Genomic DNA, 27,506 nt, shown 5'->3' with positions numbered 1-27,506 from the left:
TGGCCCGCGGAGGAGAACTACAATGCTGATCCAGCCCTCAGTTGACACCTCTGTTATAACTAAATGCGCCATCAACAAAAATGGATTGGGATAACTCGCTGCAGCCATCTTGCTGCAGCCAACTCACCATAGCCAACTTGCCATAGGATAACTCACTACCCAAAAATTCAAAAAATACAAAAGTTAAATTAATTTCAAAGGAACTTTGGCCAATAATAATAAAATAAAGAAGTCAATCCAGAAATACAAGAGTTACAATAATTTTGATGTAAATGTGGTTACCAATAATAAAAGTATCTGAATGAAATTATTAATACAGCATTGAATTGTCCCAGGATGAGTTGTCCCAAGGCGAGTTGGCCATGCCATATTGTCCCTGGCTAGTGGGTCATGGCAAGTGGGCCATAGCCAGTTGGCAATGGCGAGTTGGCTATGATGAGTTGTCCTAGATCCCACTGAAAGGGCCTCTTCCTCATAAACATCTACATTTTGCAGAGGGGGTTAGTTGCAAAATATAACCAGCTAAAAATCTTAATGGATACAGGTTAACAATCCAAGTTCCATATCATTAGCTATGAAAGACTGTCAAATGTCAGAAACAACACAACCACAACATTCTATACTGACATTTCTATCTGGAAATTCCAAATGATCTCACAGTACCAACAAGCCCATATTAAAAGACAATGAATTTCATCAAGCATTAAGTTGAGCAAGACCACGTTAACAGATAACTTATGTAGAAATCCAGTACATTACTCCCTGGTCAGTGCTGTCAGAGTTTGGGTTCCCAAAATAAGAAATACTCAAATCCATGTAGACACCTCCATTTAAGAATAGGTTGTGCTTCCTTGTACCGAGGAAATGCAATTTATATATTCATGCTTATATCTTTCTTATTTTTAAAGGCAGCTCAACCCTAGGAATAGGTACAAAATTTATGGTAGTGTTTAGAATAACCTAAGCTTTGAATATTAACTTCTAAGAGCTGGTTCTCATTATCTTTTGAGCCACGGCAACTAGACTGTCTACAACATTGGCAGTATTTTGGCATCCAGCTGCAACGGTATAAAAAAAAGTCTGCTTCATTTAGTATGTTGAATTGGCAGGAGTTCTGCTTGCTAATTCCTTCCAAAGCATGATGACTCTCACTGGATGAAGTCCCCGCTTCCCTGCTGCAAGTTGAAAAGGTCAGGCATAGGGTTCCAAATTGGAATATTAGCCATATACGTTTATAAGAGCCTCTATGCTTGCGTATGAATTAATCAATATCATTGTGTGTTCTTTGCAACAAGTTCCAACAGATTTGATATTTGGCGATGAAATGTTCCCACACTTTTACCAGTTGCCTTTTCACCACTTCCTCTCCAGAGATTCTAGGAAAAATATTGAGATGACTTTATTGTTCCCTTCAGGTTATAGGTTTAAAAAGATGTTTCAGGGAGATACGCAGGTAAAGTTACACTTAATATTTTCTTTTCATATTTTGGAGAATTTCCTCCATTCTCAGTTTTCATGTTTTATTAACCTACTCTGTCTAATAAAACTTCAGCAGTTCAGAGCTTAAAGGACAGAAAAGGTCTAAGATTGTGCTGGAGGTTTTAAGATTTCAAAAGATTATAATTTTTTTCATGTGGGACCTTAATGAACTTAAGCATAGCATAAGAAACTTTGAGGACTGGGTTTTGTTGTTTTGCATGTATCCTTCATCATCCTACTATTACAAAAATAAAGAGTAAACAGGATTGTTTTGAATTTTGCTGAATATCTGAATTAGTTGCCTGGTCACTTTATTTTTACATAGCAATGTTTGTTTTAGAATGTATTCAAAAAATCAGATGATCAATGTGATTAAAAATATTTCTGAATATAGTGAGTGACTTTCAAACCTGAGCAAATTTAGGAAATAAAATTTTCATCACTGCAACAAGGTAAAACTAAGTTGTTTCTCTCCCTAGATTTTAAGGGGGAAATTGCTTGAATTATAGAGCAGATGGCAATTTCTGAGAAGGAATGGTTGTCAGGAAGGGAGGATAAAATAAAAGAATTAAATGTAACACAAAAGAGAGAGAATGGAGTTGGAAGGGAACAAGGACAACTGTTTTCTGCTATTATTACAGTGTTATATTAGAAAGTGCCCTCACCAAATACTGCCCTCCTTGTGTGGAAAGGGGAAAGGAAAAATACCCATCCTACAATTACCAGCTCACACAAAAAGTTCATAAACGAGTAAAATATTTGAATATGTCAGGGGAAAGTTGAAAATGCAACCCTACTTCTTTCTAATCTGTCTTCGTTTTTATCTATCTATCTTCTATCTTTTTTTTTTTTTTTTATATAAAATATTTTCTATATAAAATAACTTATTTTTTTACTTTTTTTAATAAAATAAAAAAAACTAACAATACCTCCCTCCCCCTTTTTTGTATATATATATAACAGTGAAATGCCACTCATGCATCATCACAAAATTTCCAGAACCGTAAAGCCTACAAACTTGAAATTTGGCACGTATGTTCCTCTTGCCTTCTAGGTGCTCACTAAGAAAGGATTTTTCGAAATGACCATCAGAGCATTAGTATTTTGTATATTATTACTAACAGGCTCTGATGCTAAGGTGTTCTACTCCCCCTCCCCACCTGAAAAGAAATCTGTTCCAAATGCAAAACACAAGCAGAGGAGAGGAATTTCAGTTTCAGTTTTAGTTTCACAACAGCAACCAGCTTTAGTACAAAACAGTTGAGCTAAGCCATGCCCAGGCTCCTTGCTGTGTCCTTCTTGCTCACACAGCAAATGCTGTTTCACTTTCCAAACAGCCTTCAACTCTCTCACACACTGACAGGATGCTAGCCAGATGAATACTGATGGATGCTGGTAGGCAGAGGCAGAATTTTTCCCCCTTATTTTCCTCCCCCAAAACTAAGCCCAACCACATAATTTCATAGTGAAGCACGGGTATCGAGCTAGTAATATAATAACCCTGCAAAGTTTTCTGCAGCTTTTGACTCCCCAAGAAAAAATCATTTTAAAAATGATGATTCCTAGTCCAAAAAGGTTCCCAAACTCTAGACTGGTGCTACTCAGATGAATATTTAGATTTTCTGGAGCATTTTGGGAACTGCCTAGAGTCCCCTTGAGTTAATTATTAGTTAGTTAATTAATTTCACACACACACACACCAATATTAATTGCATTCATATATTTTAATGCTAAATTTATTCAGTGTCAAATTTTCATGGTTTCCTTGGTTGATTTGTATGAAAAAACACCCAGGCATGAGAAAGAATAGAAAATGGATACTTGATGTATGGTTTTCCTCCACCTAAAATTCAATTCCAGGAAACACGAAGGCATACTTCATGATAATGTTTGGATCGATACACATAAAAACATCTTAAAAAATCTAAAACATGGGAAGTAGATGGCTTTGCTGCATACATTTTTCAAAACTTAACAAAGATAGGGATGTCTTTGTGTGGATTTAGTCCTGTTGAATTTTCCTTCTTTTTTTTTTAATTTGCCTTTGTCTCTCTCTGTGTGTGGTAGCACGCCAGCTTTTGCAATTAAAAAAAACACTTTCTACTAAAAATTGTTCACTCATTTGATGGGACTTAATGAATCGTTTGATGCGACTTGTTCGAGAGTTTGATCACTGTCCTGACTTTCGTTTGTTTTTCCTTTAGGTGTTCTGGGGTCATTGCATCAATGCCTTGATCCACTCCGTCATTCTTTTTTGGCTTCCCCTGAAAGCACTAGAACATGGTAAATAAATGCATTGTTCTTTCCCATGTGTTAACTAAGTAATCTTCAATCTTTCTAAGCCATCCCCTTTATATTTGAGGTCAAAACATTTCCCTTGGAAATTAATCATTGCAGCCAGACCAACAGCTTTCTAACATTTATCAGCAATGACCTTCTACAGTCCTCCCTTTCTGCATGCCATCTTTAATAGATAGCAATTCACATCCATTATAAATCACAATGTCCATTGGTGAAGCTATGTTTATTTAAAATTGATTTACACATTAAAAAGAAGCAAGTACGTTAGTGTTACGCAGCTTCCCTAACTGTATGTCTTATCATTTGGTTTAGATTAATGAAAAGAGGAATTTGACCAAATATTTACCTGACCTGATAATTTAAAGAGAATCGGGTTTGTTTGTTTTTCAAGATGGCTCCTACCCAACTTTGTTTTTTAAAAAATTCTGCTGATTCTGCTGCATTAGGGGCATCCGATCCAGGCTGCAAAAAATCCAGATAACTACTAGATAGAAGCAAAAAGTTAGAGTTTGTATGTTTTCCAGGTTTTGTAATAGTGATTGTCAAATTCATATTAGATCAAAACTTACTGATTTTAAAATGCCGTCTTCAAAAGCCCTTCGGAAGATTTAAATTGGAATTGGTAAAGATTTTTATAAGCTATTTCCACATGAAAATGCTAAATTTCTTAAACAGAAGGGGCAAGAGAATTTCTATCTGTATTTGAAGAAATCCTTTAACTCTTGAAATGAAAACTATCATTCACCTATATCTAAGGGTATGTCTTTTAAACATCTCTGCAATGAATAGACTTTAGCAGCCTTAGAAATGCATGTTTGCAAATAAGTCTTTACCATGCCTCTCAATTGTTAGGAGTTGGTTCAGAAGAAATCTTTGCAAAATCATGGGCTACTAGAACCACAGGACTATATGTCAAGATAAAATAAAACAAAGCAATGACATTGATATGACTATCAATATATAAATATCAGAATATAATATTGATTGTTCCACAATATTTTCACAAGTATTCTCAAGCCCTGAAATTTCCAATCTGTCCTCAATGCTCAGTAAATCTCACCCAATGTAATGGTATGTGAGAAAGACAGGAAGAAGGGCTGCAATATAGACAGCACTCTGATCATGAAATCTGAATTCCAAGGGGGCAAAAACATCCCAGAAGGAATCCTTCCTAGTTTTAGGGAGAATTAAATTGAGAAAGGAAAAAGATATTTTCATACTTGCAAGATTTTCTTATTGGAATCTTATCCTAAAGCAGAGGTGGTATTCAGCGGGTTCTGACCAGTTCTGGAGAATCGGTAGTGGAAATTTTGAGTAGTTCAGAGAATTGGAAAATACCACCTCTGACTGGCCCCACCCCCATCTATTCTCTGCCTCCCGAGTCCCAGCTGATTGGCTGGGTCTTCTTTTGTTGCCCTGCACAGGAGAACGGAGCTGGAAAGTAGGTTAGTGGGGTGGGGAGGGAATGGGATTTTGCAGTAACCTTCCCCCAAGAGTGGGGTGGGAATGGAGATTTTACAGTATCCTTCCCCTGCCACACCCATCAAGCCACACCAGCCACGCAATGCCCACTAAGCCATGCCCATAGAACCGGTAGTAAATTTTTTTGAATCCCACCACTGCCCTAAAGATAGTTATTCTTTTCTGGACTACCTCAAAGGGCTACCAGTGACACCCTTTTGACCTCTGCCTCAATATGAAGTTTGTAAAATGTTTCAGCAGCTATCAAAAGAAAGGAGGCAAAGTGGGCAGTCAGTTTCTTCATTCAATCAAGAAAGAACAGAAGAATTGTATGTTACACAAAATTTGTTCCAGATATACTGAGCAACCAGTCATTTGGACTTTACTGAACAAGGTATCTAATTTTTTTTTTCATTATTTATTGTAGATACAGTGTTTACAAATGGCCAGGCTGTTGACTACCTGTTTGTTGGAAATATTGTTTATACGGTAAGCTAATGCAAAATGAAATATTACCTATTGTAAGATTTCAATTATGGATGTATTTCGGTGATGGAATGTGTCTATGAAGGGAGATAGTGTATGAAGTGGCAATTTCCTAGGAAGAAGGGATCAGATTCCAAGGGGATGTGGGTGTGGGTGTGTGTGTAACAAGAGACAACACAGCCCAGAGCTGGATCAGAGATTTAGGATAGCCACTCCCTAGAATCTCCCAGGGTATGTCTGTTAGGTTGATAGTAGTACAGGTAGTCTTCAACTTACAACAGTTCATTTACTGACCATTCGAAGTTACAACGATAGTGAAAAAAGTGACTTTTTTCACATTTATGACCATTTCAGCATTCCCATGGTCATGTGATTTACAGTCAGATACTTAACAGTAACAATACTTAAACAACTATGATGGTTGCAGTGGTGGTCATGTGATCACCTTTTGTGACCTTCTGAAAGCAAAATCAACAGGAAAGCCAGATTCACTTAACAACCGTGTTACTCATTTAACAACTGCTGTGATTTGCTTAACAAATGTGGCAAGAAAAGTCATAAAATGGGGGGAAACTCACTTAGCAAATTTCTCAATTAGCAACATAAATTTTGGGCTCAGTTGTGATCGCAAGTCGAGGACTACTTGTATATGTTTATTCTGGCAAGATTGTGTCTATTTGGAATTAGCAAATAGAGAACTAAATTTTGGCTGTATTGTCCTATGCCATTCTTGGGTAAGATCTGACAATTTCCTATGGTTGGGCATAATAAATAAATAAATAGTGTAGAATGTACTTAGAGTTACCACTATTATGCCGTAGAAAGTTGTGTGTGTTGAATTTCTCAAACTGGGCAGCTATTAAAAGATAAAGAATATTTCCCGAGGAAGTTATGCCAACCTGAGGTGGGTAAAATGAGGACCCAAAATTGTTGGGAGGCAATATGCTGACTCTGTAAACAACTTAGAGAGGGCTGTAAAGCACTGTAAAGCAGTATATAAGTCTAATTGCTAATTCTATTGCTATTTATTCTAATACTATTAGGCCTGTCATAAAGCATGTTAAGCATGCATGTAGTTGGGCTATATAATAGCTAGTTAGTAGTTGATAGATCCTATAATGAGAACAGAGGCATGGGAATATGTATGTATGATCTCCTCCTATCATTTCTGAATTTCTGTACTTCTGAAATGTGCTAAATATTAAATTTATCAAAATATGGCATTTAATTTCTAATGTTTTAGACCATGCTTTTGCAATGTAGTGTACCCTTTACTCAAAGAAATCAAGAGAACTGTGAATGGGAAAAACGTGCTGAAATTCAAATTTTTCTTCTACTTTTTTTACTGCAGTATGTTGTGGTGACAGTCTGTTTGAAAGCTGGCTTAGAAACCACAGCATGGACAAAGGTGAGTATAAATATTAAGTCAGTAGTAGGGATCTCAAATTCGTTTTTGCTGTCTAAAATTGAATTGCAATTTTATCCAGAAGAAAAATTACTTTCATAATTTATAGAATCACAAAATCATAGGATCAGAAGAGACTTTGCAGATCTTTTGGTCCAACGCTATGCCCAAGGCAGAAATCTTGAGGCCAATCCAGACAAATTGGTGTCTAATCTTGTCTGAAGACTTTCAGGTGACATAGCACACACAAAATTCAAAGGCGCAAGTTGTTCCATTGCTTGAGAGTTCTCAAAAAATTCATTTCAAGTTTGCATTTCTCTCTGTTAAGCTCCCACCTATTGGTTCTTGTTCTATTCTCAGTGCTCTGGAGAATAACTGTATACCAGGGGTGTCAAACTCGCAGCACGTGGGCCAGATGCGTCATGTAGCTGGCCACGCCCACACCCAATTTAACGAAGGGGGGGAAGTCAGGATGCATCCTGTGACGATGCCATGACGCCATGAGTTTGACACCCCTGCTCTATACCTTCTGCCCTGTGACGGCCCTTCAGATATTGGAAGACCATTATCAGGTCTCCCTTTAGTCTCCCCTTTTTAGGCTAAATACATCTAGTTCTTTAAACTGTTCTTTTTAGCATTTAGTATCCAGGTCTGCTCTGTTGCTTGTCTGCACTTGGGATCAAGTTGAGATATTTACTGTCTTGTTTTATTTTATTGTAGTTTGCTTGTCAAACTATTTCTATAAAGGATTGTGTTACTGATTTTAATATTCTAGTATGGAGTCCTTTGGGAAGCAGAGTATGCTCATCATTGTCTGTGGATAGAAAACAGATCACTGACAAAAACAAAAATAATAAAAGATTACAAGTTAATACGCTGGAGCTGAATTCAGTACTTCTGTAGCTAGAAGTTGTTTTATTTTTCACAATATTTACATGTATCATTAGTTTTTTTTTATAAGACAGATGAAACCAGATTTTTATTTTTTTTCTGCTATAAATAGATATTTTGTAATTATGGTATATTTCGGGAATCATTTAAAGCAGGGGGTGTCAAACTCGCTTTCATTGAGGGCCGCCTCAGGGCTGTGTTTGACCTGGGGTATGTGGCCAGCAGGACATCACTTATGTTGAGGGGCGCCTGTGGTGGCCCAAGCTCTCTGCTGGCAAAAATGGGCTCCCGAGCTCCATTTTCATCTGAGACGGCCTCCTGCAACCTCTGCCAGTGAAAACGGAGCTCAGGAGGACCGTGTGTGGCCCTCACAAGCTCCGGTTTTGCTAGCAGAGGCAACGCGGGCTGATCCTTCACTGTTTCCAGGGTGGCCCCGCATTTGACACCCCTGATTTAAAGCATATATAGTATTTGTGATTGTAATGGAAAGAAGAATCATGGAAGAATATACAAAAAATTTAAATAAAAACATTTGGAAAATAATATTTATGAACATTTAAAAACATAAGTGAGATAAGCCCCACTGGAACAATAGAGTTGCTTCAGTTAATCTGGAATTTGAACTTAATATGGAATACTCATAGCGTTTTATTCAAGGAAGGTATTGAGAACGAAATACGTAGAAGGTCATGGTAAATTACTGACCTATTGTTAGAAACAATGCCAATAGCTTAATATTCTGTAAATTGTATAAGGAATATGAATGAACAAAGTATCATTGTTTTGCTTTTATATTTTATATGTTAATTTAAAAATTCATAGAAGGAGAAATTAATATTTTAAAAATAATCTAGATTTTCTGAAAATCACACATGAACATGTAGCATATTTTTATTTTTACTTTTTTTCTTCTTATATCACTCAAAGTTTGTAATAATTTTTAAATAATGTTTTCCCTGCTTTTAATGAGAGTTCTATAATGATAAATTTGAATGCTGGTAAAAATGCTGTTGAATGTGCAAATTACTATCATTTTTTTTGTCAATTGTTGGCACTTAGCACTTACACTTAGATACCTCTTCACAGTGCTTTACAGCCCTCTCTAAGCGGTTTACAGAGTTAGCCTATTGCCCCCAACAATTTAACAATTTGGATCCTCATTTTACCCACCTCGGAAGGAAGGAAGGCTGAGTCAACCTTGTTAATGCAAAACCTCTGATAGCAACTCTGTCACATAGTGTACAGACAATATTACTTTTATTTTTTAAAAAAAGTTTATCCTGGACAATGCTGTTTTCTAAAATGACATCAATCCTTGACAATAATAGATTGTTGATTGATATTTGAAATATACATTCAGAAAAATTTGATTTTGGAAATATTGTTGGATGGGGGAAAGAATTTTGATATGGTGCAGTGAAAATTTTTGGAGCGTGTTTCAGCCAAATTGGGATTTCCATCTTTTTTATTAATTAAATTCATTGAGGTTGAATTCAATTGTTATTACAGCAGCTGTTAGTTTTTAACAACTGTCATGTACAGCAGCCAGATGCAGTTATAGTGGTGATGAAAAGGTATCTTTGTGCCCAATCCTGGCAATTACAACCTTCTCAGGTCTTTAAAGCAAAGCAAAGCTCAAGTAAGACAGCTGATCCTATGATGAAATTAATTAAGTGACTTATTGTTTCATAATTAATGTGTACTTCAGTTTTTTAAAGAAAAATGGTTGTTCACTTTAATATGCTGGAAGTATAAAATGATTGAAGTACAATGAAGTACGATCAGACTACTGTTTTGGCTCCATATTCATAAATACAGTATATTAACATATACATTGTATATGAATAGAATAGAATAGAATAGAATAGAATAGAATAGAATAGAATAGAATAGAATAGAATAGAATAGAATAGAACAGAATTATTTATTGACCAAGTGTAATTGGACACACAAGGAATTTTTCTTGTTGCAAATGCTCTCGGTGTACATAAAAGAAAAGATACATTCATCAAGAGTCAAGAATCACACTTAATAATATACATTATATACAATAATAACATTAATATAATAAGAATAATATGTAAATGAAATGTTGAAGTATATTTGTAAAGCCAGTGATTTTGAGCTTCCAGGTTAATTAATCCTAACAATTAATTAATTGAATTACCAAACACTATACAGAATATTAAAAAACATATTTTTTTAAGTTTGAGGAGGTGACAACAATGAGCAACATACTACTGGCCAAGAGGGAAAAAAAGTTTCAATATGAGAGTTTTCTCAGAGATTTCACTAGTCTTGTTGCTGGCATAAAATCAAATGTCAGTCTTCAGTGAGGTTGGCCAAAATCTGAAAAATAATAATCAGCAATGTCTTTCAAAGAGAGAGACCTATAGAAAATTAGCTCCTTTGGAATTTCTTCAAATCATACCAATTAGAAATTTACATTTCAATTTGAATGAACAACCAATCAGAAATTAGTTTAAAGAATTCCAATGATCTGCTCCAATTAGAGGTTAGTTCTGTTACGAACATAAGAGCTTGTTACTTCCTGCTCAGTTGCTTGTGAGTTGCCAAGAAATTTGCTACAAAGTAGACCACGTTCAACTCTGAAGATGGCTTCCCACAATTCCTGGCAAAACATCAATTAATTAGATCTTAGCCTAATAGTCTGGAAGCTTATCATCATCATTGGTTCATATTGTGAGGAAATAAAATTGGGATTGCTGCCTGTACTTGGGAAAAGCAGCTGCAGCTAAGCAGAAATGTTTCTCATTCCCAATTCCTCAAGACTCAGCACAGCTCCTGATTTTTCCCAGAAACTTGAGAGGAGTTGGCTCATTCACTCCTTCATTCATTCTCTTCCACTCACAATTTACTCACAAGCATCCATGCCAGCATTCCAGCTGCCTGGTTAATTGAGCCATACTTTATGTTATGGTGTGGCCAGTATTGGAAAACAAAAGATCTTCACACAAATATAATTGCTAGTCTGGAACTGTTCATAGATATTGGACTACAATTCTCAAAAGTTTCCATCAGCATGTCAACTACCAGGGACCGTTGAAGTTGTTTAAAACATCTAGAGAGCCCTAAATTTTCAGCCCCTGAATCGCATTGTCAGAATTAAAAATTCCCTGTGAAAATGTTGTTTGTTTGATGATGAGCTTTGTTTATGTTTTAACATTTTTCTATTATTATATTTAGTTTGAACAGAAGATTGCAGGAAAAGGTTCAAAATTCAAAAACATTCTTAGGAATTAATTTGATTTGTATATTCAAGATTTCGGTCACTGTATAGTAGCTATTCTCTGGTGGCTTACAGGAATTATAAGAAACTGTATTACTAAATATATATATATAAAGTAAAGCTAATTTATTGTGAAATTAATTAGCAATCATAACACATGAAACTTTTTTTGCCATAATCACTTAAGGGACAGAAAGGGGGAGTCTCAGAGATGTATTTTGTTATTTTATTTTGATTTGTTATTTTAGACTAATTATCTACCTATCTATAAATCCACAAATTTTTATATTTATCATTTCTTAACTTTCATACTTTGTCAAATCTGCAGTATAGTCAGTCCTGAGTACTAATTCTCATATTCATATTCTTTCATTTTCCTGTTTCCTTTCTGCTGCTTCTCAGCAGTTGTCTTTGTATTGAACAAGCACATTTTCTTCACTATATAAATTAACTTCCTTCAATTTATATAATGGATTTGAGGAAAAATACAATACTACATTAAGTGCTATGTGGAACCACAACTATAATTCTGTCTGTAGTGGACCTCAGTAGTTCTAAGGAATCTTGGCAAGCTTTGGAGGTCTCCCACAAGAATTAGTCTGTCTCACATCTTTCCATTTTAAAATACTCCCAAAATTGATCCAGGCACTTTTGATTCTTTAGAGATCTAATTTGAAGAAACTATGAGTATAGACATGCTTGTATCTTTGCATGTCTAAAACTCACAAAGAATTATCAGCCAACCTGTTCTTGCCTTTCTGGTGTGAAACCTTGACATTTCTCATAATTCACTATTGACATTTCCTGAGCTGAAATTACAATTCTTTATTCAAAAAGTAAAATTTGGGATAAGGATGGGTTGCAAACCCAATTTGAAGCGTGATATGTGTTTATTTGCTTTTCTTCTTCTTTTATTTCTTGTTTTCATGTATGGTTTTAAATCCTGTTCCTGGCAAGGGTTTTGCAAGCCAGTCATTGACTTCTTGGTTTAGAATTATATATAATCCGAAACAAACAAACAATCAAGGATATATAGCTTGTTTACAGCTCTTCCTTCCTTCCTTCCTTCCTTCCTTCCTTCCTTCCTTCCTTCCTTCCTTCCTTCCTTCCTTCCTTCCTTCCTTCCTTCCTTCCTTCCTTCTTTCTTTCTTTCCTTCCTTCCTTCCTTCCTTCCTTCCTTCCTTCCTTCCTTCCTTCCTTCCTTCCTTCCTTCCTTCCTTCCTTCCTTCCTTCCTTCCTTCCTTCTTTCTGTCACAGGATTTAAACTGACAACCTTTCTTCAATCTTCTACCAAATGCAATCTTTCCTTCCTAGGCCAGGAGAAAGGCAGGTGCTAAAGGTGATGCTAGACAAGGGGGAAATGTAAGAAAATGGAGTGGCCTCACTCACTTTGGCTTTCTTTCCATTTATCAAGATGTGGTAATCATAAACTAATATATAACTCTTCACATACATATAAGTACAGTGTTGCCCACTCCCATGTCAAGTACTCTTATCAGGTATTCAATTCCAAAAGTAAGATTCTTCCCCCAAATGAATGTGAGGAACAAGGCAAGAGAAGTCTAGAGATGCCTAGGCAGCTATTAAAATGAAGCTCCTAGAAACAATATGCCTTTTAATACTGTATATAAGATAATAGATGTTTCAGGTGGATGTCTTGTAGAAATTATAATGTATGTTAATCATGAAAAAGCTGCAGTGTTACGTTCCTTTTTCTAGAATTAAGTTCTAGAAAACCAGATATTTCACATTTCTGGAGAATCCAGGGGATTTTAAAAAATATTATAGCATTGTTAGGACCAAAAAAAAAATCTCTTTTGATTTAGTGGAGAATTTTGTATGTGAATGCATACTAAGAATAGTTTTTTAGTCTGAGGGGGTGATAGCAGAGGGTAATATGCTGGCCAAGACAACATAAAGTTTCAATGTGGGAGTTTTCTCAGAGGTTTTACCAATCTTGCTGCTGGCATAAAACCAAGATCAAGTGTCGGTCTTGAGTGAGGTTGGCCAAAGCTTTGATGGGGGAAAAAGGACTCAAAGTAAAATAATAGTTGAGGGAACAAATGAGAGTGGCAAGGGAGAAGAAAGACCTGTTCAATCTTGATGGTGTGTTTCTTTTCTCCTACAGTTCAGTCACTTGGCTGTCTGGGGAAGCATGCTGCTCTGGCTCGTCTTCTTTGGTGTCTACTCTACTATCTGGCCTGTCATTCCTATAGCACCAGACATGCTTGGACAGGTGAGTCATTTATTTTATTTTATTTATTTGTCAAGCATGTATTAGATAACAGATATTTTAGAACATGATTATGATTACATGAAATGGGTACGAATAAAAGGGAGACATTAGGAGAGGGATCGTGGCACATTGGTGCGCTTATGCACGCCCCTTACAAACCTCTTAGGAATAGAGTGAGGTCAACTGTAGACAGTCTGAGGTTAAAGTTTTGGGGATTTAGGGAAGAAACCAGGTAGTGCATTCCAGGCATTGACAACTTTGTTGCTGAAGTCGTATTTTCTGCAGTTGAGTTTGGAGCAGTTTACCTTAAGTTTGTATCTATTGTGTGCTTGTGTATTGTTGTGGTTGAAGCTGAAGTAAGTCATTGAAAGGTAGGACATTGTAGCAGATAATTTTATGTACTACGCTTAGGTCAGACCGAAGGCAGCGTAGTTCTAAGTTGTCTAAGCCCAAAATTTCAAGTCTGGTGGTATAAGGTATTCTGTTGCAAGCAGAAGAGTGGAGGACTGTTCTTGTGAAATATCTCTGGACTCTCTCAATTGTAATAATGTCTGATATGCAGTGCGGGATCCAGACAGATGAGCTGTATTTGAGAATTGGTCTAGCAAATGTTTTCTATGCTCTAGTTAACAGTACAATATTACCAAAGAAGAAGCTACACAAGATTAAGTTAACAACTCTTAATGCCTTTTTAGCAATGTTGTTACAGTGGGCTCTGGCACTTAGATCACTAGAGATGAGTACTCCAAGGTCCTTGGCAGAGTGAGGTCATCTACAAGGTTGTGTCCATCCAGCTTGTATTTTATTTTCTGGGTTTGTTTGTTTTTTTGCCAGTGTGTAAGACAGAGCATTTGTTGGTTGAGATTTGAAGTTGCCACTTGTTTGTTTCACATTTGCTGTGAAAAATCAAAGATCAAGGAGTTTTGGTCCCCCAAAACTATCCCATGTAAACCCGTGGATTGGTTGATTTTAAGAAAAAAAATCTATTGAAAGCTTATTTTCATTTTGTTTAAAACATTCTCAAGAGTGCAAAACGCTGCTTTAAAAAATAGATAATTGCATAAAATGTAAACACTGGGACTTTAATCCAAATAAAGTTTATTGCTATCTAAATGTTGGGGGATTCAGCTTTTCTATGGGCTCACATAAGAAATATAATAGTGGTGAATAAAAACACATATTATGGTTTAACGTGATGGCTTGGTTTCTATAACACCATGAACCACAAGCTACTAAGTTTCTCGCTTTCATGTGGTGTAGTGTGTTGTGTGACTCCAGCCAATAAGTGAAAGCCACACTTCACATAATATATTTAGTAAAATTGCCACAAAGCTTATTCAGTCAAATAAATATTAATGATTGTGCCTGCATATGAATGAACTCAATCATTCTTCCCAGGGAACTGGCTAAATAAACCATAGAAGTTTATTTGTAACAAGTCAGAGTTGGGAAACAGTTATAAACCATACAAGCCACCTAGCAAGAAGAGAAGTGTTTGTTAATTAATTAGTTACAGGAATTTTTAGCAAACCAGCTTAGCATGATATTTAAATTATTAAATTAGTTTTCTTTACTTGCAGTGAGGAATATTTTGGTGGATTGGGAGTTGCATTAACAATGGAGGAAAAGGCTAGAGTTGATACAGTGAGAAATAGATTGAACTGGGATTTTGCCATGATTTCCTGGGACAAGGATTGTATCTCTCTTTCTTTTAGGCTAGCTAAGAGTTTCCTTTTTAAACCTTTATATGTTACACTTACTCTGGGATGCCAGAGTACACAGCAAAACGATGCTAGAAGACCATATGGGTACCTTTGGAACAGAATTGCCCCCTCTGGGAATGTTGAATTAAAGCTGAATTAAAATTGCCTACATTTGGGTAGAACAAAAAAAAAATGTTTTTCTCAGTGGGAAGGCTTATTTTCAGAATGTGCTGCTGTTCATGAGACTTCTCCAGCAGTTGTGTCTCCCATTTATTGTTTTGCGTTCGGAATTGTTGTACATTCAGTCACATATGTTTTTTATTTGAGTAAATATTTAAATATCACTTTAATAATCATCAATAAACTGGAAATAAATAAACACAAACACAAGTCCCAAGGCAAAGTGCTTATAAATACTCATATATTTTAAAACATCATTATGTATAATATACATTTTATATTATTACATATTTTCTTCTGCAAAAACTCGAGTTTCAGTCAAAAATATCACCAGTGCAAGGAATAAGAGGGAGGTAATTCCTGTGTACTGTGTACATCATTCTTTGGATACACGTGTTTAATTTATCATTAGGGCTGGGGACAAATTGTGTTGCATTTTATTGTGAATTTACAAACTTTCTGAAATTAACGTGCACTGAACACAATTTGGCAAACGTTCTTACATTTTGCAATATGAGTTGTAAACAGCAACAAGAGCAAAGTGTAAACGCATACATAAGGGGAAAACACATACAAAAATTAATAGTTTGGTAAAGGTGACATATAAGAATTTGGGGGGGTGGGGGAATTGCACAGAAATGTGTCCTTAGAAAAAAGTTTATGAAAAGATGTGCAAAATTTTATGTTGACATTTTACATACAAACTGCCAAATGATATGTAATGGGATGGAAGTAACCGAAAGCTAGAAAAAGAGAAATCTGAGCAAGATTGATCTTGACAGATCATCCACTCCAAGTCATTGGCATGCATTTGTGACCGAAATTTGATTGTACGTGAATATTCTCCTTAGAAGGTTTCCTAGTTAGTGGTTTCTTTTACAAAACACCATTTGTAAACCAAAAGTTTTTGCAAGGCATATTATATATTTCCTCAGGATTTTGAGTATTCTTTTTCTTGGGCTTGTGGAAATGAAAGGAAATATACCTGAAAAATAAATTATTGGGGATTATAACTAGAAGGGGAGCTCCGCATGTCACTTATAGTTAACTCTTAGAATGTTGATGAGATTTTGGGTTTGCTCTTTCAATATCTATTCAGTTCCAGGTGGTGATTTTTTCCCCCCTTCAGTGTCACGATTTCAGTCTTTGGAGAATAGGGCAAAATAATGATCCTGTCAGAACCACTCAAGTGCCCAGTGGGAACAAGAAAAATAAGGAGGTATTTTTTAAAAGAAGATTTTTTAAAAAAAAGAGTACATAAGAAAATAAAATCAGTCTGTGCCCATTGTGATAAAATAATTGTGCTCTCTGTTAGTACATGAAATAGTTGCAACATATATGTTTGCCCCATTTGTATCTTGCTTTTTTATAACAGAAGGGAAATGTTTTTATGAATAAAATAAAATATTTCAAAATGAAATCCAAGCTCCAAAGAAGTTTCTAGAGTGCACATAAGCCTGAGTCTCCTTTCCCAGTTTTATAATATTTTCCAGAGAGAAGAAAAGTTCCAAATCTGTGTTCCTGGTCTTTTCTTGCCAACTCAGATAGTGCAGGGACAAATATGTTAGCAGCAGATTGTAATATCATCATATATGCTAAGCAATTCATGGCAGTGGAGAAGAGCACAGAATTTCACTTTGGTGATGTCTGAATTAAACCATTGTGAAATCCCCAACCTTCTTCCTAAATTAAGGTCCTTGCTGGTTCTTCCTCTCTACAATCCCATTTCTACAATTGTCCATCATAGGAACATTTCCTTTTTCTTTGGAGTTGGACCCAAGCTTCATTTTCCTTTCCGTAACACTTTTCAGGTGTAAGAATTACTCAGCATATGAGCGACTACTATTAGCCTATTTTTGCTGTACACATATGGAAACAGTCCGTGGGATGAAAATGTTGGAGAGGCATACTGTGGAGAGGAAGAAAAGAGAGATAGATGGTCCATGGATTCAACAGTGCTCAATGCTGCAGTGCTGTGCAGCTGAGAAGATAGATGGAGTAATAGAGGACATCTATTATGAATGAATATATGGACCATTCATTCACAGTCAATAGCTTGGTAATACAGCACATGGTTTGTCTTCTGAAGTTATAGTTAAGCTGCCGATCTTTCCAAGCAAGGTATCAAAGATTCAAAGAACCATGACTGCTGAATGTAAGGTGTAATAAATTAGAAGGGGCAGTTGTCAATCTCATTATAAAGCAGCTTCTTCTCTATTAATTGTTTCTTCCCTATACATCTTATGCAAATATTCTGATCAGAGAAGGGATAGAGATTGAAATCAATTAGCACCAGAGGTGGTATTCAGCATGTTCTGACCAGTTCTGGAGAACTGGTAGCGGAAATTTTGAGTAGTTCAGAGAACTGGCAAATACCACCTCTGACTGGAGATTTTACACTACCCTTCCCCTGGCACACCCACAGAACTGGTAGTAAAAAAAATTGAATCCCACCACTGATTAGCAGTGAAAACTGAGTACTGCTCCTAAGAAGGAAAAGAAGAAATATAAAACCAAGAAAGTTAACAATTTTATTTTTAGAAAATATCTCTCTCCTTTTGAAAAGAAGCAAAATAATAACCAACCAAAAAAAGGACATTTTAAATGTTACTTATCAGTTCTGAAGTTAGTAATAACTTTTGTTAAACAAGGGAACTATACTCACCATTTTCTGTCAAAGCTGGTAATGATCTAATAAATATTGCATTTGTGTTCTGGTTTAAGAAAGGGGATAATTGGGTTTTAAACAATTGGCATGAACAGATTTCTAGGGTGAGAAGAAAGAATGACAGCTGGCAAAACAGGATTTGCCAGGATGCCTGTGATTGGCAGAGAAACAACTAAGTCCTTAGATATTATTCCACAGCATCCTCAATACATTCTTGGCATCATGATTTTAATTCAGATTTCCATAAATTAGGCTGAAATTGATTAGAAGCATCATGCAAAAGCAATTAAATGCCTTTTTCGTAGTCCTATATGATAAGCTCAAATGTATTGGCTAATATGCTGTATTAATAAGTATGCAAGTTTTAAATCCACATGTTAGAAATTGAGATTTTTAAAAATATTATAAGGTTTTAATACTTTACCGGACTTATTTCTGAAAATTAGATTTGCCATTTAAGTTATTAGTTAGCTCTACTTGTTTTTATATCTAACAAATTAAATAATATATCTTTGTGTTCTCCTTTAACCAGAAACTGATTCCTTTGTTTATGCATACCAGTCTTATTCCTCAACAGAAATCAGAATAAAATCAGGATTTGATTCAGTTCAATTACAATTAAAAACTAACCAAAGTATTTAAGTTTGTAGCTCTGAATGATTACTGGAGTAGCAAGAATAGTTCCAATTAAATAATATAACACGGTGAACAATTAATTAGCCAATTAATTAGCCAATTTCCTTATGTAATAATGTCATTCAGGACTGTCTGAACATATTCATATAAATGAATAGCCAACATTTCTTCAGCTACATTAAAATTGTCTGAAGCAAGATTTTTTTTTTTAACAATGACTGAAACAGTTGTGGAAGTCTTCAAATAATTTGAGCTCAGTCCTAATTTTGTTGTAGTTATAAGGAAAATATATATGATTGTGTCACACTTGTGGTTAAACATCTGCTCTGGCATAACATTCAGATCTCTGTATAAAGAAATTACACAGAAGCATTTAGTTTCTGTGTGAATATTCTACAAAATGTTTTCTGCTTCAAGCATGTTACTTAATACTCTTTGATCTTACGCTTGCGCGCACACACACAGACACAAACAGAGAGAGAGAGAGAGAGCTCTGTATTATTACCAGTAAAATGACAGGAACATGAAGTTGACAGGTGTGAACTTCATCTCAAAGGAGGAATTGTTGCATGTTTATAGAACGTAATGCTGCTCAAAAAAAATCCATATGCCTTAATAATGCATAGACCTAAACATACATATAAACTAGGTGTCTGTGACCCTTAAGTCTCCTAGAATTTTGATTAGTAAAAGCTGGCTGCCCAGATTCCTTCCATTTTATAACACATGAGAATCAGAGGTGGTAGTCAGCAGGTTCTGACCAGTTCTGGAGAACCGGTAGCGGAAATTTTGAGTAGTTCTGGAGAACCGGCAAATACCACCTCTGACTGGCCCCACCCCCATCTCTTCTCTGCCTTCTGAGTCTCAGCTGATCGGCTGGGTCTTCTTGTGTTGCCCTCCACAGGAGAACGGAGCTGGAAAGCAGGTTAGTGGGGAGGGGAGGGAATGGGATTTTGCAGTAACCTTCCCCTGCCATGCCCACCAAGCCACACCCACCAAGCCACACCCACAGAACCGGTAGTACAAATGTTTGAATCCCACCACTGATGAGAATTATAGTAAATGAGCATTCATAGGTATGTATCATTATTTGAAAAAAGAAAAAAAGATTCATTGGTTGTTTTTATGTCAATCTGTGCCTCCTGTGGGTGTAAGGCTTGTCATTGGTTGGTTTTTTGCATGTGCTAGAGGCTTAATGAATGCTCTTGCTAGATTTTGTATTTGAGATCAATTTTCAACTGTATTATTGTAATCTAGGTATTGAGGAGTCAATATGAAATGCTTGAACCTCTGTTCGTCTTTTGACTGCATTGTTTAAAAGAAGAGTCCTCAAATTGTCACCGAAATATGATCCTGCCTATCTAGGTGATAGGAGCCCCACTCATTTTTACTGACGTGGTGCTTAACAGTTAAAAGATGCTCATGCCTGATATAAACAAACTCTTGGACTCATGATTGGTGATTATAACTACATAATAAGTACTGTATATTCCTTAGCTTCTGTATTTGAAAGATGTGAGCAGGGGTTCAATTGATCTCCACATTAAATGAATAGAAGGGGATACTGAGCTAAATGCTGAAATGTGAACAAGGGTTACCAGCTTCAAGGTTTGCACTTTTAATGAAATGCTTCTCTCCTTTGATAACTTTAAGATGGGAACTTCAGCTCCCAGAATTCCCTGGCCATATTAAAGTTACCAAGATTACAAAACACTTCTTTAAAGAAGTTTCCCAACTCAGATCAGAATCCCATTTCCCCCCCCATCATTGTTAGTAATACAGATAGTCCTCGACTTACGACCACAATTGAGCCCCAAATTTCTGTTGCCAAGCAAGACAGTTGTTAAGTGAGTTTTGCCCCATTTTACAACTTTGTTGCCACAGTTGTTAAGTGAATCACTGCAGTTGTTAAATCAGTAACCCGGTTGTTAAGTAAATCCGGCTTCCCCATTGACTTTGCTTGTCAGAAGGTTGCAAAAGGTGATCACGTGATCCCAGGACACTGTGACTGTCATAAATATGAGTCAGTTGCCAAAGGTCCAAATTTTGATCACGTGACCATGGGAATGCTATGATGGTCATTAAGTGTGAGAAACTGTCGTAAGTCACTTTTTTTCAGTGCCGTTGTAACTTTGAACTAAAGTTTCTATTAAAATAACTGTTGTAAGTTGAGGATTACCTATAGTAGCAACACAAGGTGCTTCTCCCAGGAGGGGCAGACTTCGAAGTAAAGGCCATATTTGAAGACAGGAAACAGAATGGACCATTGGTATCTTCCAGTTGGGTGGGGGGAGAGAGTTCTTTATCTTAGTATAAAGTTCTCAGATTTTGTTGCATTTAGCTTTCAAGGCACAAAGGTGATTTGTATTGCACAGCAATCTCACCATCTTCCTTTTTTAAAAAAAAAAAGTGTTTCCATTAAGAAGAGCCTTGCTAAGATCTCAAATATTCTGCTGTGGTTAGACTGCAAGATGAAATATTCATTGATTTTGACCCCAAGGGACCTGTTGCTTTGTCTTGTCTGAGAAAGGATTATTTTTATTTGATCCTTCATTTGATCATATGTATCACTCAAATTTTCCACCACTAAACAAGTGGTCAAAGGTCTACTTTTTAAGCATTTTTGTTATGGATTCAGTTTTCTGTACATTTTCAAACAGAAAGCAGAACAGTAGAAACAAAAGCACATGTTCATGAAGAGAACTTGGATTTAAGCTTCCACATTTTCCCAAAAGCAATTTTTAGACGGCTTTCACATGTGAAGATGACTCCATTCATCTAGATGTTCTCAAACACATCTAGATGTTGTGTTTGAGGGATGATGTTGTTTCAGTCCACATGCAAATTCACCAATTTGCTTGTTTTATTTACTTACTAATGTTGTGTCTCAATGATCCTGTGGACCATATATGCTTTCATAAGACAGAAATAATAATGCTTTATCCAAAAAACCCCAGAGAAATATGTTGTTATTCCATGGTAGGATCCAACACTTCGTATGCAGAGAACTCCCAGGTCAACCCAATACTTGAAATTCTTTGGGAATTGCTGCCAGTCATGGGCTGAGCCAAGTTATCTGACTTGATAACAATTCTTCCTGTGTTTGTGTGCCTTATTTTTTTTTAAAGTGGCATATAAGTCAAGATATTTCAAATTCAATATATAGAAATTGGTTTTTTTTTAATTAAGACATCTAGCGGCCTTAAAATTAAACTTTATTATATTTTATTTTGGGATATAATCTGGAACATAGCCATGCCTTTTAACTTTTGCTGAATATAGGTAGTTCTTGACTTACGACCACAGTGGAGCTCAAAATTTCTGTTGCTAAGCAAGATTGTTATTAGGTGAGTTGTGTCTCGTTTTATGATCTTATTTGCCATCATTAAGCAGATCACAGAAGTCATTAAGTGAGTCTGGCTTCCCCCATTAATTTTTCTTGTCTGAAGCTAGCTGGAAAGGTTACGAATGGTGATCACGTAGCTCTGAGACAGTGCAACTGTCATAAGTACATGCCAGTTGTCGAGTGCCTGAATTTTGATCACCTGACCATGGGGATGCTGCAATGGTTGTAAGTACGAAAATTGGTCATAAGCCAACATCCAATAAATGAATGATTATAAGTCAAGGACTACCTGTACGTTGCTTTCAGCCTACATGTTTAATTGACAATCCTGGTTGTATTTTCCAGAAGATTACTTATTTCCCCTCTGTGAAAATCCAATATTATTTCAGCTGCTGTCCCAGAGCCAACTGGCAATTATAGTATCAAACCTGAAATGTGGCTAATCATTAATATATTTTACCAGGATTACAGTTTAGAGAATTTTGGGAGAGTCATTGCAGAAAGTCAATCAGAGAATGAAGGATTTTGTGAGGAGCAAGGTTAGATAGACCTCCAGTTGTAATTTCCCACAACTCTATGCCTTCCAAATAACTGGAAATTTAACAGTACAATTTTATTAATCCTACTTGGACTCTACTGTTGAAACCACCAGTATCAAATTTCAACCTTATTCTTTAACTTCTCTTCAGTGTTGATGATGGGATTACATTATATATCTTTAAAAAAAATCTGGTCTTACTGAGCATCAATATGCACTCATACATTGCCTGAACTGCATAGTTCCAAAGAGTTAGTTGGCTAAATGTACTATAAGAGTCGTGGGGGCGCAGTGGTTAGAGTGCAGTACTGCAGGCTACTTCTTGCTGACTGTCGACTGCCTGCAATTTGACAGTTTGAATCTTCTTAGAAACCTCCAGTGATGAAGCACTCAGCCTTCCATCCTTCCGAGGTCGGTAAAATAAGGACCCAGATAGTTGGGGTCAATATGCTGACTCTGTGAACTGCTTAGAGAGGGCTGTAAAGAACTGCGAAGCGATATATAAATCTTACTGCTATTGCTATAAAGCAGGGCATCAAACTCCCAGCCCATGGGCCGGATGCATCATGCACTGGCCACGCCCATGCCTGGTTAAGCAAAGGGGGGAAAAGTACCGATATCATGTGACGTCGCCGTGATGACCTGAGTTTGACACCCCTGCTATAAAGAGACTAAAACCTCAGTGTGAACAATTGTCTGAATATACTACCCAAAGAATGAGAACACTGATACGCAATAACTACTGCTTCCGGCAAGTTTATCATACTAAGACCCAAGGGGCCATTTTCCTTGAACTCTATCCTTGGAAATGAGGTGGGAAGAGACACTGGAGAATTGTTTTTCTGGAGTGCCAGTCTTCACACTGAGGAATCATCACTGACATATACTGTATCTTTCAGCTTGTGTGATTTGCTGATTCTGATTACTGTTTTGTGATGACCACCAGAAGGGTTAGTAAGCTTGGTCCTTCCTGGAAAGGATTCCCTCACTTCTGCCAAGATTTGTTGTCTGTACAGTTTGCTATATTAATTAGTTAATTAATTAGCAGAGCGGTACAGAAACAGGATTGTGCAGTGAGACATCATACCTAATATAGGCGACTTCTGTGTATACAGTAACTATCCATGAGCCTAGAGAAGCTTCAAAGCCCCCTGACTCAATCTGCTGCTTCAAAGTAGGTTTCTGCTTCAGTTCACTAATCTGATTCAGTGGGGCAATTCGATCAAAACTTCACTGAATCAAAAACCATTTTCTTGGCCTTCATATCTTATGCTTAGTATTCTACTATTTTTCACATCACTAGGCTACACCAAGTCCTCATATTTTTCTCAACACCTTTATATTTTTTTTCATATACTTTTATTATTTCCTCGGGCATACTTAGAAAACTGACTGTTCCTATTGTAATTAGTTTGTGTCTAATCTCTGACATTTTACACCACAGTATTGACTTTATTTGCTTACTTATTTCTTTACAAAAAATGTATATGTCACCTACAGCTGGTCCTCCATTTACAACCACAGTTTTTGTTGCTAAACAAAGCAGTTGTTAAATGAGTTGCACCCAATTTTACAATCTGTTTTGCCATGGTTAAGTGAATTGTTGTAGTTGTTAAGTGACTCACGCAGTTGTTAAGCAAATTCAATTTCCCCTACTGGTTTTGCCTGTTGGAAGCCTCTCGGGAAGATTGCAAATGGCAATCACATGACCCAGGATGCTGCAACTGTCATGAATACATGCCAGTTGCCAACCGCCCAAATTTTGATCATGAGGATGTTGTGATAGTCGTAAATGCAAGGACCAATCTTAAATCCCGTTTTTTTAGTGCTGTTGTAGCTACAAATGGTCATTAAAATACTGGTTATAAGTTGAGAACTACTGGTACCTGTACACAGTGGTGGGATTCAGTTGGTTCACATCCATTCAGACCAGTTGTTAAATTTCCACCCCTTCCATCAAAGTGAAATGGAGAAATGGGCAACGGAGCGGTCGGCACGAGGAAAGGAGAAGCCGCTTTCCCTCTTTTTTCTCCCTGCTCCTCCTCCTTCCCTCATGCCGGCCACTCCGTTTCCTGTTTCTCCATTGCAGTGCAGTGCCCAGAATCCACTTTGATAGCAGGAGGGTAATTTAACAACCGGTTTGCCCAGGGTCAGGTTAGCCATCGCGGGAGACTCGTCCTGCATGTGCGGTGGAGCTGCAAGATGGGAGATGGGCCATGCCACCCACAATTTGATCCTGGGCAAACCAGTTGTTAAATTATTTGAATCCCATCACTGCCTGTACTCATTTCATTCTTGGGGTTTTCAATAATCAATTTGGGGTTTTCAATTTTTACATAAAAATGTGAAAACACAGTTTTACAGGCTGCCTGCAGTTTGGCAGTTTGAATCTCACCAGACTCAAGGTTGACTCAGCCTTCCATCATTCTGAGGTTGGTAAAATGAGGACCCAGATTGTTTGGGCAATATGCTGACTCTGTAAACCACTTAGAGAGCACTGTGAAGTGGTATATAAGTCTTAACTCTAAGTGCTATTGCTATTGCTAGTTAGTTGGCGAAAAATCCTTCATTCACATATTAAGTCAGAAATCAGATTTTTGTCTACCAGCATAAGAATTCCAGTGCCAATCTTATTCGCTTTCATTGTTTATGGTCCATTGGTCTGTTTGATGTGCCTTTCCAATGTTTCTTGGACTGCACTCCAGCCAGATGGAAGGCATAACATAACGAAGAGTGAAAGCCTTTGCAGAGATACAGAAGTGAATTCAGTGGTTTTTCAAGCTGTGAGCTGGACTTAACCAAAAGAAGCAGTAGCAGCTTTGGCTGGAACAAGGAATCAAAAGAGTTAGAAACTCCTGCTTTGCCCATTCCAAAACAATTTTGCAGACCATGATTTTATTATTTATGTTGTTATTTTTAAATCCTTTGTTATCTTAAGCAATTTGCTGTCATGATAAATGGTTGCTCTCAGTTTTTTTAAAAAATGAACTTATCATTGTGGATGGTGGAAAGCTTGTTATGGCTGTGCTATTTTTAGTAAATGCACTGCAATAAATTGCAAAAATTAAAGAAAACTAAACCTAATAAAGAAATATCTGCTATGCTGTCCTTTCTAGGAATCAAAGGAGTGGGCATTACTGGCCTTTTCATTTTGTGGCCTTATATTGGAAAGTTATATTGTAACCTTCAGTTACATTTTCCTGGCAAATGGGAAGCAACCCAGGGATTTTTAAGTGTGACAGCTACTGACTGCTTCTAAAGTAAAACTATTCCATGTTACTGGCTGAAGTGAATGTATAGTTCTATTTTCTGGACTGCTGATCCTTTTTTCTCTTATACTACCCAAAACCAGAAGAGCGGGAAGAAAGAATGGTCTTGTACAGAGCTGGCTAACATCAGTGTTGTCACCTCCATTTGTTTGAATTCCTGCCTTCGGTGATCCTGAACTTGCCCATTTCAGCTCTCCTGAGTGTGGTCTGATCACAAATGTTTGCAGGCCGGAGATAAGCTGAGGAAACAGTCAGTCTTCACCCAACAGCCTGTATAGGCATGTGGCTTATGTGACTCCTAATGAGAAGGCAGGTGCCTATCACATAGCTGTCTGAAGATTAAATAGTCTCTAAGAAGACCAAAGGTTTATCTAATCCAGCATCCGGTTTCCCACGGTGACAAGCCAGATGCTGATGGGAATCACATAAACTGGAAATGGGGGTAATTGTCCTCTTTGAGGTTATTCCTTTCCAGTGTTTAGAGAGCGTCATAACTACATGAACATATTTTATTTATTAATTTAAAGAATATATATGGCTGGCCACTCACTTTCAGTGATTCTAGGAGGCTTACAAAATATAAAAACCCAATATACAAAGAGTCAAAACAATAACCTCCACCCACCCAAAATGTATGTGTCCTGATTGTTTAAAAACAAAAACAAATCTCAAAATGAATATCCAATTAAAAGAATATCCAATTAACACAATCTACTGTATTTATTTGTTTGTTATGTGTACATTCTGCCTTTCCCCCATGTCAATAGCATTTCCTCCCCCATCCCATGGAGCTTAGAGCAAGTGATAGGACCAAAATCGTCCAGTGAGTTTCCATGACAGAGGGTGGACTTAAACCTGAGGTTTCCTGATCCCAGTTTAGCGCAAAGATAAAAAAAGAAGGGAGTAAAATATAAAGGAACAACTTAGAAATAATGAGCAACAGAAGTTAAACATCACAGCCAGAGCAGTATTATTACAAAAATCCTGGAGAATAAAAATATTTTGCATGGTATGAGAAGATATTAAAAAACATAGGTAAACAAATCTCCCTGAGAGGGCATTCCAAAATTTGGGTTAACTATTGAGAAGTCTAGCTTTTGGGCAGCTGTTTGCCATGCCTTAACCCAGTATTTCTCAATCTCAGCTGTTTAAAAAGTATGGACTTCAACTCCCAGAATTCCCGAGCCAGGATGAGGAATTCTGGCAGTTGAAGACCATATTTCTTGAAGTTGCTGAGACTGAAAAACACTGCATTCGTTTAAGAAGGCCCCTGGAATCTCTGAAGAACCTTCAAGTCAAATGCTGTGGTTCTAAGACTTTTTAAAAGTTTTTCTATGATAAAACAAGCACCTTGTGTTTGATTCACTGTGATCCACATGAACTGTGTTCATCTCATCCATTTCAATACTTTTACCTCAGCATTTTGTGTTAATTGTGTTCAAAGGCATTCCTTCATATAACACATTGCAGTAATCTATAGAAGAATTATTGTGCGTGGGTTACTGCAATGAAGCTGATGCACCAATCTATGTTGGCAAAAGCTGCATCTTGCCCCAGATATTTCTTGTGCCTTTAGTGTCAAACATTGTTCCTGAAGAATCCCCAAGAAGCTATGAACCTGATTCTTTAGAAGTGGTTTCAGCCCAATTCAAAACAG

General features: G+C 36.7%; 1 protein-coding gene across 28 annotated transcripts in view; it reads left to right on the top strand.

Annotated features, from left to right (window-relative positions):
* The window catches only part of ATP8A2 (ATPase phospholipid transporting 8A2), a 367,147-nt gene that overhangs the window by 267,101 nt on the left and 72,540 nt on the right, over positions 1-27,506 (top strand). For 27 of the 28 annotated variants that reach the window (XM_087966309.1, XM_087966285.1, XM_087966283.1 and 24 more), the window contains 4 exons: positions 3,684-3,762; positions 5,669-5,730; positions 7,079-7,135; positions 13,402-13,509. In XM_087966309.1, the coding sequence (XP_087822435.1) occupies positions 3,684-3,762; positions 5,669-5,730; positions 7,079-7,135; positions 13,402-13,509 (306 nt within the window). Of the gene's footprint in view, positions 1-3,683; positions 3,763-5,668; positions 5,731-7,078; positions 7,136-13,401; positions 13,510-15,265; positions 15,473-27,506 lie in introns of those variants that run through there. The other variant, XM_087966297.1, reaches the window with a different exon arrangement.

The sequence above is a fragment of the Notechis scutatus genome, chromosome 5, assembly GCF_049901735.1.
Source record: "Notechis scutatus isolate UNSWTSFEM ecotype Mainland chromosome 5, rNotScu1.2, whole genome shotgun sequence".
Classification (NCBI taxonomy): domain Eukaryota; kingdom Metazoa; phylum Chordata; class Lepidosauria; order Squamata; family Elapidae; genus Notechis; species Notechis scutatus.
This window is presented reverse-complemented; position numbering and strand designations above follow the sequence as displayed.